The sequence below is a fragment of the Nipponia nippon genome, unplaced genomic scaffold, assembly GCF_047370975.1.
Source record: "Nipponia nippon isolate SJK-2023a ecotype South Korea unplaced genomic scaffold, ASM4737097v1 scaffold_3, whole genome shotgun sequence".
In the NCBI taxonomy this organism is placed as follows: domain Eukaryota; kingdom Metazoa; phylum Chordata; class Aves; order Pelecaniformes; family Threskiornithidae; genus Nipponia; species Nipponia nippon.
The window spans coordinates 90,196,572-90,210,946 of record NW_028262347.1 but is presented as its reverse complement, the minus strand read 5'-3'; the positions used below and the strand labels follow the sequence as shown (position 1 = coordinate 90,210,946).

At 46.1% G+C, this 14,375-nt stretch overlaps 1 protein-coding gene across 1 annotated transcript; it reads right to left on the bottom strand.

Moving 5' to 3' along the window:
- Nucleotides 1–97: 97 nt before the first annotated feature.
- TACR2 (tachykinin receptor 2) lies at nucleotides 98–9,666 on the bottom strand. Its single transcript, XM_009466066.1, has 5 exons — nucleotides 9,263–9,666; nucleotides 5,503–5,697; nucleotides 2,132–2,288; nucleotides 1,600–1,796; nucleotides 98–290 (listed from the first exon to the last, which is right to left on the bottom strand). The coding sequence occupies exons 1-5, from the start codon at nucleotides 9,664–9,666 to the stop codon at nucleotides 98–100; spliced, it is 1,146 nt and encodes a 381-aa protein (XP_009464341.1).
- Between the last annotated feature and the right edge of the window lie 4,709 nt (nucleotides 9,667–14,375).

Here is a 14,375-nt window from a genome sequence, read left to right as displayed (position 1 = left end):
AACAGTAGCTCCAGAAAAAAAGACCTGCCTCAAGCTTCTACATATCTGTTGCCTTGAAATGGTGTATTAGGATAGAGCCAGAACCGGGAGGAGAAAATCAAAGTGTTAGCTGGGTGAGGGTAATTGATGTCTTCTCTTTCTCATTCAATTGGGTTTCTGTGTTGAAACTTGTTCTTGACTTCCTGGGGGTTGTCTGGTAAAAAGATGGGGACGTAAGTTTAAGTTTGTCTTTCTCAGTTGCTTTTATGCACGGACACCACCGGAAGGCTAATTTGAAGCCAGAACGAAACCTGTAAATGTAAGAAAAGAAATTAAATGGTGAAATGATCTTTTTGACAGCACAGAGAAAGAACAAATGCATGACTTGGTTTTACATCTGAATGACCATGGAAATAAAAAGTTTCTATTGAAATCAAAGGAGTGAGGTGAAGAGCTAAATGTATAAAACAGAGCAATAGAAGTTCATGATCAGATTTCCTTATATTTTAAGTAAATATGTACGATCAGTCAAATGGCAGGGTGTTAGATGTGCTCAGTAGATGGTGCTGACCATGCTGATAACACCATTTGTGAGAAGCAGCGCATCTGAGGAAAATGCATGTGTTTGCCCACTGGAAACTTTTCTAAAAACCGTGAATAATTAAATGAGGAAGCTGTCTGCTTTCTGAGAGAGGAGGAGGAGGATGTGTTTGGGTGGTTTACGTTAAATGCAAATTGGCTAAATGGGCTGCAAAACTGCCTTCTTTGGCGAGCTTACAGGCAGGACGCTGATTGAAATGCTCTGAAGGAGTGAGCCTCCTAGCATCACTCTGGAGTTAGGCATTTTGCTGATGGAGTCCCAGTGAAACTGCACTGGAGGGTGCTGGGGGAGGTGTACCGGTAACGATTTCTTACCCTTAAAGCTCACTGCGTGTGCAGCCAGGGTGAAGAGAGATATGGGTTAGGGAGAGGTCTGGCAGCGGGATGTGCAGGCAGGAATTGGCATGGAGACCCACAGGGCAGCCAGAGCAGCTCCCCAGGCCCGATGTCCTGCCGCACCAGCGTCCTGAGAGCAGCCCGTTCTCAGCGCAGAGCAAGAGAGACATCTCTTGGCACGATGGGGTTGTGCTCTCCCAGCTGCTCGCTTGTGGCAGTGTGCCCGGATGGGAGTCACCCATGGGCTGCTCCTGCTCCCCATGGGGATGAGCCCTATGCCTGTGGGGGGGGCTCAGGGCTGCACTGCGGGGTGGTGGCACAGGAGGAGCGGGTGGTTAAGCCAGGCCGGCATTAGGTCAGCAGATGCATTGCAGGGATTAGAGAGTCCTCCCTCCTTCCTTGGAAATAAGGTAATCTGTGTGTGGAAACTGGTGCAGATGTGGCTGCGCTGATCATACACCTGCTGCCTGCGCTTTATTCGGAGGCAGAAAATCTTAAGGGTTGAGTTAAGATCTCATTCGCACAGTGCGGCTAATCTCGCATTATTAGCAGAGTATAAATTAGCTTGTCTATGCGGCCTATCGGCTGCAGTTGAAAATCACAGTTGTTCTCACCTCCAGAGATTTGTGCTTTTTCAGATTGATACTTTCATTTTCTCTGTGCACCCAAGCGCGTGCCACTCACCGTTGGTTAAGAGAGCAGTATATGATGGGGTTGTACATCGTCGAACTCATGGCAAGGAGAAAGATTGCGAGATACACCTGCTGAATGTACTTCTGCTGGTAGATGTCTTCCTTGAAGCTCCCCAGGATGAAGTACATGTGATAGGGCAGCCAGCAGACAGCAAAAATGATCACAACTACCACCATGGTCTTCACAAACTAGAAAAACAAAACCAGTGTGTTATTCCTGGGCCTGGTTTATCCTGCAGTGTGCAGATTCACTGGACACCGGGCTTTACTCTCTAAGGACTGCTGCGAACTGGCCCACTGCCTACCGACATGAGCCTTTCTTCCTTAGAGGCTGGCTGATGCATGTAGATCACCACTTTTTTCATACTTGCTGGGTGATGCCCTTTACCCCCAGCCCAAAATATTTTGTCAACCTTTCGTGCCCAATCCCACAAGATTTTGTATCAAATGCAAGCTCCCTTTTGGAACTGGAGCCAGCAGGGCTGGTGTGCTGAGGGTAATTATTTTTAAGTTTCATTTCTGACCTTTTTTTTGGCATTAATTTGGTGTTCGTAGCGGACTCTGTTAAGGTGATTGCCTGGAACCGCACTGCTCCACAGAGTAATTCCTATAATGCTGTATGCAACAAACATCACCATTAAAGGTAGTAAATAAATCAACACGATCACTGCAATGTGATACCTGAAAAAGAAGAACAGGCATGTTTTCATAGTCAGTATGTCTCTTGAAGGGCTCTTTCAAAAATTGTCTTTTGGACATGTATGTTTGGCTCCCATTAACTTCAACCTCAAAGCATAAAGAAGCAGAATTTTTGCCTACAAACATCATTACAGGACTTCTGTAAACAACAAAAGCTCATCTCTTGTGTTGTGAGGATTAGTCCTCAGACTGGATTCACTGCTCTTTCGAGATGGAGTAGTATCATTTATCTTTTATCAGAGGGTTACAGTCCATGGCCATCTGCCCTGAACTTTGCTATCCCACTGCAGTCAGGAAAGAGAGACGTCTAAGACTTGTGGCTGTGAAAATATGAACCTTTAAATCAGAGATATAGAAAAAGAATATTTCAAAAACTGCAGAGTAACTTGATGAATGCAATAGTGTCAACAGCTTAATTCAGCAACAATGAAAAAACCTGGATCAGGGACTTCAAATCGTAGCTGGCTGCTAGCAGGGTGCACAGACTTGGCAGGGAAGACGCCGTGGATAGCGAGGAAGAAATATTGCCTGCTTGTAGCATGCAGAAAGTGACTGGCAGTCATTGCTGTATTGGTGTCACTGGCTGTTTTTATTTGTGAGTGCACGCAGAATTATGTGTCCCCAACAGGCTGCTCGGTTACTGCTCTAGCTGAAAGCGCTGGCATCTCCTTCGGCCGTATTTTCTCTCGGCCCTTCCTAGCTTTCCATGTTACCCCACAAGCTTCTGCTGGTTCCTTCACGCTGGGGTTTGATTATTTTAAGCAATGACCATTTATGGGGAGGGAACAACCTGCTCACTCGGTTAGAGCAGCTGTCAACTTAGCATAAACAGTGTAAAAACTAGGATTAGGCAGGAGGTCTCTGGCACACGCTGCTGGCAACGACCACAAAAGGCTGGGTGCAAATGGTCTTTCTCAGTACGACAACACTCTGGAGTTACTCGCCGCATTAGCGAGTGGGGTCAACTGCTTTGCAGAGCGCTGTTGAAATTGGTGCTGGGTCACTCGGTGGTGTTTGCTCCTTGGGGTGGTTGCAAGTATCAGAACGGTGGCTGTGTATTGAAAAAACATTACATTTGTGCAATGCGGCAAGTTTATCACTGCCTGTTTTCCACCCTTCCCAAGTCTCGGAGCAGTACCTCTTCTGAAGGTCTAAGACCGTGTGTGGAGCGCAGCAGAAATGCAAAGCCCTTTTAGAGTTCCCATCCTGGGAGGAGGAGTAGAGGACAGGAGCCTAAGCTTTAGCACATGGCAAAAAAGAAACTTTTAGTCTTGTAGTTTTGCTACTTTGCTGCAAAGTTAACCTGTCACCAGAAAAAAAACAAAAAACCCTCTGTGTTTAAGGTTCTTTATTTTGGTTAAACTTCTACAAATTTAGTCCCTTCATATCAAAGATTTCTCAGGCGGTGACTGGCAGTCACAGTAGTGCATTGTTTGGGTTTTTTTGGACTTGTTTCCATCATAATTATAGACATTTTTCCTGCAGAGAAGTGTTTTCCTTTGTTCTGAAGTCTAGAAATCTTGAAAGCTGGTTTTAATCGACTAAGAAGGATTTGGAGGACCCTCAGTCAACAGAGGAACCTGATTCTCCATTTCTTTGTTTTTTTCTTTGGGTTTCTTAGTATTTCTTTTCCTCAGTATTTGGACTAGCACATGAATGGCCGCACGTGGCTTTTTCTCCCTTGTCTGTATTGCAGGCATTTGTCCCGACAGATCCATCACTCAGGATGATTTCTGGGGAGCGCTGCTTCCAACTTCCTTTCTAGAAGGGCTACCGAAACCTGCAAATTGGAGACTGTTCAGGGAGAGCGAGCCGGTGAATGACGTGATTTGTTCTGTGTTCGGGAGCTGCTGCTCTTCAGCTGAGGATTCCAGAAGGAACCTGCCCCGTTTTTTGCTGCGTTCAGGACCAACCTTTCCAGCCTGCAGAGATTTCGCTGGCATGTTGGGAAACTCTTGTTTCAATCCTTCCCAAACAGTGGATGTGGGAGAAATAAACCTCACGCTTTTCATCTGAATGAAATAGTCATCAGTGACTTTATATATAAGTGATTATCTACTATCCCTCCTTCTCAATCGACAGGAGGCTGGCATAGTGCTTTCCCCAGCACGTGCCATGGGGTACCAGGCAAAGAGCCCTGGGAGGAACATCACCCAACATGATGTGAGCCTGATTTTACTCTTGCTTTTCTGTGTCTTTGGAGACAGGGAACAACTGACCACCAATGGCTGAACATGCTGCAGCTCAGCCAAACTTAGATGAAGCTCCTGGAACTTGGCACATATTAGTGTGAAAACCGGTTAGTTTGGTAATAACTAACCGCAGGAGGCATCCAGCTGTCTGCCAGAGATGAAGACCGAGAAGGGAGAAACGTCCCTGGTGCACGTAGCTGGGCAAAAGTGTTCATAGCGAAGAATGGACGTGGGGAGTTTAGCACTTGGTTTTGGTTTGAAAAATTGTTTCCATTTCGTTAATCAATTTGTTCCTTTTCTGCAGTTCTTCCATTACTACTTTGTATAAATATGTTTTGCTTGATAAATTTCTCAAACTTCTCATGTGCTTTGAATGGTGATTAATCGCAGCAGTTCCCCTAAATGCAGGGTATGGCTTGTTTCATCTGTCTGAACAATATTGCTTTAAAGCGGGAGGAAATTGCTGTGAGGGTTAGGGGAGCTTTTGGCAGCACAGATGTGTGCCCAGATAAGTCAGTTTATAAAATCTTAGGATGTTTGAAACATGCTCCTCTTCCCCCCCCCCCCCCCCAAGAGCAGCATAAATTTTAGTGAATTATGTGGCTTCTCGGCATTAAAGATACTCGGTTTCTTCCTGCCTGATGGAAGGAGAAAATCCAAAATCTTTGGAACCAAGATTTATTGCTTGTTTGGAGACTTTTTGCGCTGGTCTCTCTTAAATCCACTGAGCCCTGTGTCTACGGTTTCTAGATCTTATAACCACTTTTCAAAGCGGGGGGGGGGGCAGCACATCACTCTTCTTTACCCTGAGCCATGATCATCTGGCAGCTTTTTCCACAACTGGCTTAGACTGAGCTTAGATGGGCTGCCCCAGACCCGTATTCCCCTGCTGCGTGGTTCCCCCCGCCCTCTCTCCCGGTACTGCCTGTAGCCAACAGTTTGGAGATGAAATGGATTTCCTAGTCCACTTTTGCACGAATTGGGAGTTTTCTCATTTCTCTTACGTGAGCTGGTGCTTGGATCCGATGTCATCAGGCCAGACGACGATGCATTTCGTCGTTCCGTTGTCCGTCATGATCTCGGCGTAGAAGCACTGTGGGAAGGCGAGCCCAAACGCCACCAGCCAGATTACCCCTATGATGATTCTGGTGCTTCCAGCAGAGAGCCTGGGCTTGAAGGGATGAATTATTGCCACGTACCTGCAAGAAAAATAGGTAATGCTTTTACAGTTGCATTGGTGAACTATACAACAAATATAGCAAGTGTAAAAACTCACCAGGACGGTATAGTGGGCTTTATTTAAAGAGACATTTTGATAGGTTCCAGGCTATAAATAATTAGAAGGAGCTAAATCCTTTCTGAAGAGAATGGTTGCAAGTCTTAGGGCAGAATATATTAAACCCAAGTGGATGGATGCTTCTGGTGTGAGGAGGAAGCAGCCATCTATGCCTTCTGCATACGGTCCGACAAGTATTCCCCTTACTTTGAATTTTGCTTTTTTTCAAAGTAATTTTTCAAATATTTTATGTTTGGTCTGAAATTTCATGCTGTGAACTGTTCGTGTTAGTTTGGAGTTACGCACTGTTTAATACCATGCCTTTTTCTCCTTCCTCTACCAAAAAACCACCCCAAACACTCTAATTACGTCAATCTCCTCTGATGCCCCATATTATCACAACAGCAGACTGGGTTCTTGAGTACCCTTTACCCTGAATTTTTCCCCGCTGATTTTTAGCTGTGGAAAACTCATGTGCCATCCACCTCTGCCTGGAAATGCTTCAGCACTTGTGCTTGCGGTGGAAGGGGAAGGCTGACCCTTTCGTCCCACACCTGCTCAGAGCCCTCACGGCACATCTGACTATTAGATTACTTGCAAGCCTGGGGCGCTCTCTGGTTTTAAGTTCCCCGTGTAAAAATGCATGGTATCGTAATGAGTACATAATCAATTATGCATTTCTTGTCATGCTTTCTGTACTCTTTGTCATGGTTGTTACAAAGGCAAAATAGAGTGGAAAATGCCAATTGCCTCCTGGTTTTCATAGCGAAAATCTTGACAAACTCTGTGCTGTCTTTTGGCCAGGCTGTTGAGCGGGAGCTCTGCCCAGCTGCTGCTGCAGGACAGAGTGTGGCTGCATGGACAGACAGCACAGTAAGTAAGCCAGAGCTGCACAGCAGCAGAGCCTTATTTAGCTATAAAATTTTCATGTCACCTTGCTTTTCTATGGCTTGTTGTAGGCAGTATTATACAATGCTTGAATGTGATCACAGAGGAATCAAGTGGCAAATATTCTCCAGAATATTCACCCACAGAAGTGCCCAAATCCACAATCTGTGGCTCTGGGTGAACTGCAAGTCCTGGGTATAAATGATGCCACCCACTGTGCTGCTGCAGCAGCCTGACGCAGCAGCCTGTGTTGCAGATACTGAAAGTATTACAGGGCTGCTGGGTGGAGGCTTTCCTGCTCAGCCAGGGGTGCACCCCCGAAGCAAGCCGTGCTTTTAGGCAAGCTCCTGCAAGTTGGGAGATTTACGGAATCTGCTGAGGTCTCCTGGCTGCTCTTGCTGCGTGGCAGGGCTGCCTTTGCCCCGCTGCTGCTCATGCTCCCTGTGCTCCCTCTCCGTGCCCCACTCCCTGTGACGTCCCAGGATGCTGGGACCACGCTCCCAGCACCCTTCCTCCGGTCCTCATCCCGCGCAGGCAAAACAAGCTGAATTTTGGACACTCTTGCACGCTTTCCGAAGAGGGCCTAGGAGACTTTGCTAACTGGAGTGTGAAACTTGATCTGATATACTACGTTTCTGCCTGGAGTGCTGCGGAAAGCGTGCAGTGGAAACAGCTGCTCCGGTACACAGACCAGCTTGAAATAAGGAAACGGAGTGGTCCTAAACCCAACGGTGAGCAATACAGCCAGGGCCTTTTCCACAGCAGACAAAGATGACTTACGGAGCTGTCGCTTCTTAGCCTTCTTCCTTACAATAAACCACTTCAAAAGACATTGTTTTATTGAAGTTAAACAACGGAGCCCAAGTGGACGCAAGTTCTCATAACAATAAATGGAAGTCGCGAGTTTCCAGGAGACAGTGTCAGGACCTATTTTAAGGCTAGGCGAAGAATAGCTAAATATGGTTTGTAGTGAGATGCCAAGTTCTCTTTCTGATCCCTGCCATGTGACTAAAGAGGTTTTGACTGGATAGGTACTTTCACCAAAAGTCCCCAAGGAATAAGAGTAGGGAGAAATGAGGACAGGCTGAAATGGATTTTTTTTTTTTAAATTTAAAAAATAATATTCTTTGGCAGACCACATGTATAAAATAGCAGTTACCAACAACCCTTGATTTAAAGCCAGGAACAGCAAAAGAGTATTTGAGTCTAAAACTGAGCTACCATTGCTTCTAAATAGGGATTCGCTTTCACCTGGACAACTGCAGGCTGATAAACACATCACTCGTCCCTGTGCTTATTAGTGATCCTTCCAGTGACTGCAGGGGCTGCTGCCCTGTACTGTGGGAGCTGTGTGTCAATCTGGGCCGTATCCCCAGCTCTGGTGTGGGTTTCAGTGGGCGTCACACGCACACGGGGCAAAGCCTTCTTTCTCCTGCTAGTTTGTTTATCTGGTTTGATTTGTGTATTGATTGCTTCCTGAGGCTGGGTGTGCCGGGGTGAACCGAGCTGCTGTGAGCAGGGGCAGGAGTTACGAAAGCGACCCCGATGACTCACGGAGCAATACTTTTCGGATGGCTCCAGAGGGACGCTGGCTTCGCTCCCGAGGGAGCTGGAAGGGCCCTTCGTGGATACGCATGCTTGATAAGGAATGGAGGAAACCTGAAGGAAACTGCAAAGTCAACAGGAGGACTTAATAAAGGACCGCCAGGTATTTTTGGACGCCGGGTCCGGCTGCCCAGGGGAAGACCTTCACTGTAGGGTCGCGGCAGGGACATAGGATGGAAGATACAGATGTTCCCAGTGCCGGGCAGAGAGTGGAAGAAACAGAGGGAAGATGGGAAGGATGGAGGGAAGGAGGGCAGAGAGCCTAGAAGGGAGCTTAACCTCCTGTACTTCTTTTACATGCCATTACCGTTAAGAGTGGAAATTCCCATGGACTTTTGGCCACTTTCTAGTAAAAAGAAAAACAGCGTCATGCTACTTAACAATGAGCTGTAAACACATTCAGACTCCACAAATTTAAGCTCGAGTAAAAGAGACTTGGCAGATGTAAGAGAGTATTATGAAAATACCAAATTACCTCAGAAGTCAAACAAAATCACTGTAATTACTTTCCTCCCTCTTGGAATAAGTCATTCTTGTGAACTATTGGAGCAGACCCTGCCATTTCTGATCCAATTCCCATTATTTCTGGTGGTTTGGTGGACTCACAGGCAGGATTGTGGATGCTGAAAGTATCAGCATATTCGTATCGCTCCAGCTCTGTCCAAATGAAAGGCCCTTCTCGTGGTTTAAAAAAAAAGCGTTTGCAGGATGACTGGGAAACAATTTATGATCAGTAACACGGGAACAATCAACTACCAGCCACTTCCACTCGGTACACGTTCGGGTGTGATTCAGACCAGGGATAAGACAAAAGAGCCTTCCTTTCATGGCATAACTAGCATCTAACCCCATAGTCTATTTGCCTGGCACTCCTCCCACCTTGCTGATAAGGCACCTGACATGGTAGGTGGGGGCTAGTTGCACAAAGTATTGCAATAATTTTTTATAACTTACAGTAAATTTTTCAGACCTTGTCTTCTCCATTCTCCTCTTACCTCTCTGCAGCCACGGCTGTCATGGAGTAAATGCTCACAAACATCGCGGTGATGGGGAACCAGTTCAGAAATCTGCAGAATTCCTCGCCAAAATACCAGACGTTGTGACTGGCGTAAATAAAATTGAAGATGGTATTGAAAGCAGACATCAGCAAATCTGAAAGAGCCAAATTAACGATAAAGTAATTGGTAGCATTCCTCATTCTCCTGTGCGCAAGAATAATCCAGATGACGGTGACGTTGCCAATGATGGATGTGATAACGATGAAGGAATAGGTGATAGCCCACAAAGCAATTTGCCATCCTGGCTGGGTAAACTGGGTTACCGCCGTCCAATTGCCACTGTCCTCGAGGGAGTCAGTCCACGAAAAGTTGCTAGCATTTAAAATGGAAAATGCGCTCATGGTTTTTTCTTCCGCTAAGTGTAAAATAAAATCTTCTGGCATCTGCTCATTTTCCTGCAGTAGATGCTGGTGTTATGAATCTCCATGCATATGACTGAGTGCTGTTAAAAAGACATCGGGATGAGATGTCTCATGTCCTCTCATCCTGTTTTCCAAGTGATGTAATGCAGTTCCAGGCGGAGATGAGCGATACAGAGGGCCTCCTCCTTGCCTGGCATTTTAACCTATGCTTGAAGAGCGAAAACTGAAGAACAACTCTCCCCCTTGAGTTTCTTTTTCCTCTAAAAAAGACAGAAAAAAGGAAGAAAAAAAAAGGGGGGAGGGAAGGTGTTTTCCAGGTCGGTGACAAGCGATGTCTTACTTTAAATTATTTTTAGGGCCAAGAAAATATAAATGGAAGTATCAAGCCAGAAAACACTTCAATCCAAGCAAAAATCCTTCTTTTTTAGTGCAGCGGTTTTCCAAGGCACCAGGTATCTGAATCCTCTGTAGTGGGACTGAGGACGTTTGGTTTTCTTTGCCTGTGTAACTGTTGAGTGCGAGGCAGGAGCTGTACTGGGATAAATTCTCTACAGGATTTAAGGCGACTTTGAAAGGAGGTGGAGTCTCTTGCAGGCAAAAACTAAACAACCAATTTGACATCAAATGAAATGCAGCAAAGTGGTACTTGAAACTTCCCTCCCCCCCCCTTTTTTTGTTTTGAAATAATCTCTGAAATGGACATGCTGCTATATCAGGGTTTACAGGCTTAAATGCAAGGGTAGCTACTTTGCCGGGTTTACCAGTCCTGCAATCCTTGCGTTTCCAGGACCCTCCTTGGCTTCGTGCGATCTCTCATAGCAAGAAAGCAACAAAATATATTCAACACAATTTTAGCAAGGTGGTCTTGCGCTCTGCAACTATTTGGAGGCTTATCTGCATTTTTAATACATTTTACTTAGTGGTGGCTGCCCTATATAATACAACTTGACCAGCCACATTTAGTAGATTTGGCACGATTTAATTTATTTAAATTATAGCAACATGTCCTGTTGGTGCTGGAAGGGTTGCCAGCGAATAATGCCAGGAGAGAGGCATTCCTGAAGGCCAGACCTGAACTGGGACTTCTAATAAGGCTTCAGCGGGAAGCTGGCACCTAGGGTCTCATCCAGAGCTCCAGAAATCCTTCTCCAGCTGCTCTCTAGCATAGAAACATCCATAGAAACTGAGGAGCCTCAGTTCCCAGCCTCCACGCTCCGTGATGCTGAGGGGCTGAACGAGAGGCGTTCCCCCTTCGGACCGCTGCATCCCCTTTCCCAGCGTGTGCTGCAGAAAATTATTGGCCTCACGCATGCAAGAAGGAGTATCTGGTCCTTGTAGGGAAGGGGGACCCCTGACGCCCGTCTCTGCTGAGAGCACAGCGCTCTTGCTCGCTCTCAGCTTTCCAGTGACATAAACATAAGCAGCATGTTGAGGCTGAGATTTCAAAGAGTACTTGGCACCAGCTCATGCCTGCTCTGCTTGAAGCTAAAAGTTTTTCAGGTATTAAAACCTGTTTTCAGATATTAAAACCTATTTTCCGATATTAAAACCTGTTTTCAGGAAACTCTCCCTGTGCGTGTGGCGCTGGAATGGCAGTGGTTTTCCAGCTCCCGTAGTTGCTGGAGCTGCAGCTGTGCCAGGCTCCCCTGTAATAGGGCAGTATTGATCGGTTCAGGATCCTTCCCACCAGCTCAGCCTGGACTCTTTCCTTGCTTCATTAATTTCTGGAGGCAGCCTTCAGTTAACCCATCACCTCACCACCACAACTCTTTAAAGCAGGTCTTCTCTGAGCAGGTATTGCCCAAGTATTGTTTTTTAGAAATTAATACTTGTAGTACTCCATGTAACATCTCCTTCTCCTCACAATGGACTTACCTGCAGGTAATCCCATTCGCTGCCTTTCCCAGAAACTGCAAAAATACACTTGTACATATCTTCTCATGTGGATTGCAAAGCTGTTCTAGGCTGTTCTTGAAAGTCTTCCACTGGCACCTCATTAAACACCTTATGAACCTTCCACTTTCTCTATGCCATCCGGGAAGGCTTTTCATGATTTGCAATGTGAATTCAACAGCTAATAGTGTTCTTCATATTTTTTTCCTTCAGCTTGCTCAAATCTCTTCAAATCCCGAGGAGAATATGAGCAAAAACCTCCATATGTTTATCTGAGAGCAGAGCTAAAGTGCTTTATTAGTCTTTGTTACAGCAAGCAGAACATAAGCAAACACTTGGCAAAAGGACTGTACTTTTTGCTGTTTCAATGGTAAACCCAAAACCTCTCTCGGCTGATTTTGAATTTGAAGATGGTCGGGGTGCCCACGTTTCCTAGGAAGCACCATTGCCTTCTTGTGAACCATTTGCCCCAGTCCCTGATCTGTTACTTGGGTGATAATCAGAGAGCAGCCACCCTTTGGTCAACATTTCATCATACAAGTCAGCAGGGACTTGCTTTTGTTAATACACACCCACACCTTTTATTCGTTTGCTGGTTGTGCATTGACAAGGTTATTGCCCTGGAACCTGGCCAGCGAAGTAGTGTGTGCTGTTGGCCTTTCGACTTACCAACTGGAGCAATTTTTTTACAAAGGCAGGCTCCAAATTCCTCAGGAAAAGTCGCACTTGCCTGGGACTATAGGCAAAACCCGCCTCTCCAATGGTTTTGGAGCTATACCAGGGACAGGGACTATCTGAGAGCAGGGGTTTTGGGTTTGGCTCTTTTCACTGTTGTTTTTATTATGGGCAGGATTGTTCGAGGCCAAATGTTGCCGCGCTGAGTCACTGATCCCAGGCCTGTGCAAAGGGTGAGAGATGCAAACAAAAGATGTGGGTCCAGAAGGGTGAATAAGGTGCATTTTGGTTTTGGAAAAATATTTCAAGGTAATATGGGCAGTAGAGGCTTTAATCATATTGCGTGTTGGACTCGGCTCTGGGAGGAAGGACCTTTGTCCAGGGAACAGCTCTGAGAGCAGGACGTGAGGACCATGAGCATCCACCTTGGGTGGGGAACCATGCAGTCGGACTGCAGCTTTATCAGCCGGGCTTGGGCTGGAAGAAAGCAGCTGAAATGCTGCTGGTAGCTCTGAAAAGCTTAGGGTCTTTCTGACGCTCCCCGGTGCAGCGCTACCTGCGGGTTCGCTTCCCTTTTCTGCAGGTCTCCTAAAGCCCTGAGTCAAATGCTCTGCAGATCATGGCTTTTGAAGACCGTTCACGGGATCTACCATGCCCTGTACGCGCTTGCAACAACGCCGGTAGCCCTGAAGGTGAGGGATGAAATGTGGAAGTTGCTGATCCTTAATGTGAACAAAACCACCACTAGCTGAGCCATCGGATGGCCTGGGGAGCAGGTGCTGCAATGCACGATCTGCCTCGGTGCTGGCAGAGATGCCAAGCTCTCGGCTGGAAAACTGCAGCTCTGCGCTGCATTGGGCTGAGGTGGAGAGAGCACAACCCAGAAGGACCTGCAGCACTGCAGGCAATTCATAACATCTTACTTTAAACCACTATTTGCTGCTAAACTGTACTAATTTGGTCCAGAAATCTTGCCATTTCACTGTCCAGGCAAAGCCTGGGGTTCAGACAAAAAAAAGCATTATTCGATTATTTTCATACGGTTTTGTAACAGAAACCTGTTTTGATGTATTCGCTCAGTTCAGAGGGAATCATAGAATCATAGAATGCTTTGGGACGGAGGGGACCTTTAAAGGTCATCTAGTCCATCCCCCCAGCAATTGGCAGGGACATCTACAACTAAATGACAACAGGAAACAACAGGAAAATGGACACTCCTTTTAATCGGCTTCCTCACCCAGCCGGTCGTGCCCTGAAATTTTATTTGCAGAAATCAGAGCACAAACGACAAGGTAAGGCATTAGGAAAGTCAAACCAAAACTACTAACTTAGTTAAGTACACAAAGAAGGAAAACGCGTAAGTGACAGGAATGTGTTTGGATGTGAATGATGCCCGTGAGACACGAAGAACCTGTGGTAGGCTCTGATTCCCAGCACTTACACGATGTGCGATGCCATTTCCAGCCTGCACGCCATTGGTAAGCGTCAGAGATGTTTGCAAATTCGTCTGAAAACTGAAGTTGTTGATATATTAGAAGATGAATGCTCTAGGACATTGTATTATGTATCATGGTCAGAAACATAAGAGGTGATGTTGCTGGCAGGGACCTAGGCTGGATTATTTGTTTGCCAGAAGCAGAGTTTAGCACTGCATGCAAAAGCAATGGCACATTTCATAATAGAATTATCCAGGAATATTTTTTAGGCTTTATAAAAGATGTTTTGGTAGCAACTACTGGTTTATTGTACGTACCTAACAAAATGATGTGTGACCGACCACTTAAACAGTTTTACCTACACAGCTCAGAGGTTTCCCACAGTCTCTTTGCTAGATAATTTAAGAATAAATGCTGCCGCACTTCATTTTCTCTGATACCAGATGCTGATTTTCAATGCCAACTGTCTCTGCTCCGGGCCAGGATGCAACAACCAACTCTGTGACAGTTGTCTGCCACTTTGAATGAGACTTTTTTTCCCCGGAGGAAAATAGTCCTTTGTGGGACAGGAGTGCAGCGTTGCCAGCTTGAAAGGGCTTATTTCATCTTGTAGGCATGAATGGTGTTTGCAGTTCATGATCGTTGTGTCAGACCCAGCGCTGACCCACTGCCATGGCAGCAGGA

Bases quoted from the DNA above. Each gene is read 5' to 3' on its own strand.
- TACR2 (XM_009466066.1), bottom strand. From the start codon at position 9,666: ATGAGCGCATTTTCCATTTTAAATGCTAGCAACTTTTCGTGGACTGAC. The intron at 5,698-9,262 runs GTAAGAGGAGAA...TTTTTCTTGCAG, and splicing joins ACAGCCGTGGCTGCAGAGAG to GTACGTGGCAATAATTCATC. The intron at 1,797-2,131 runs GTCAGAAATGAA...TTGTTTTTCTAG, and splicing joins AAATTAATGCCAAAAAAAAG to TTTGTGAAGACCATGGTGGT.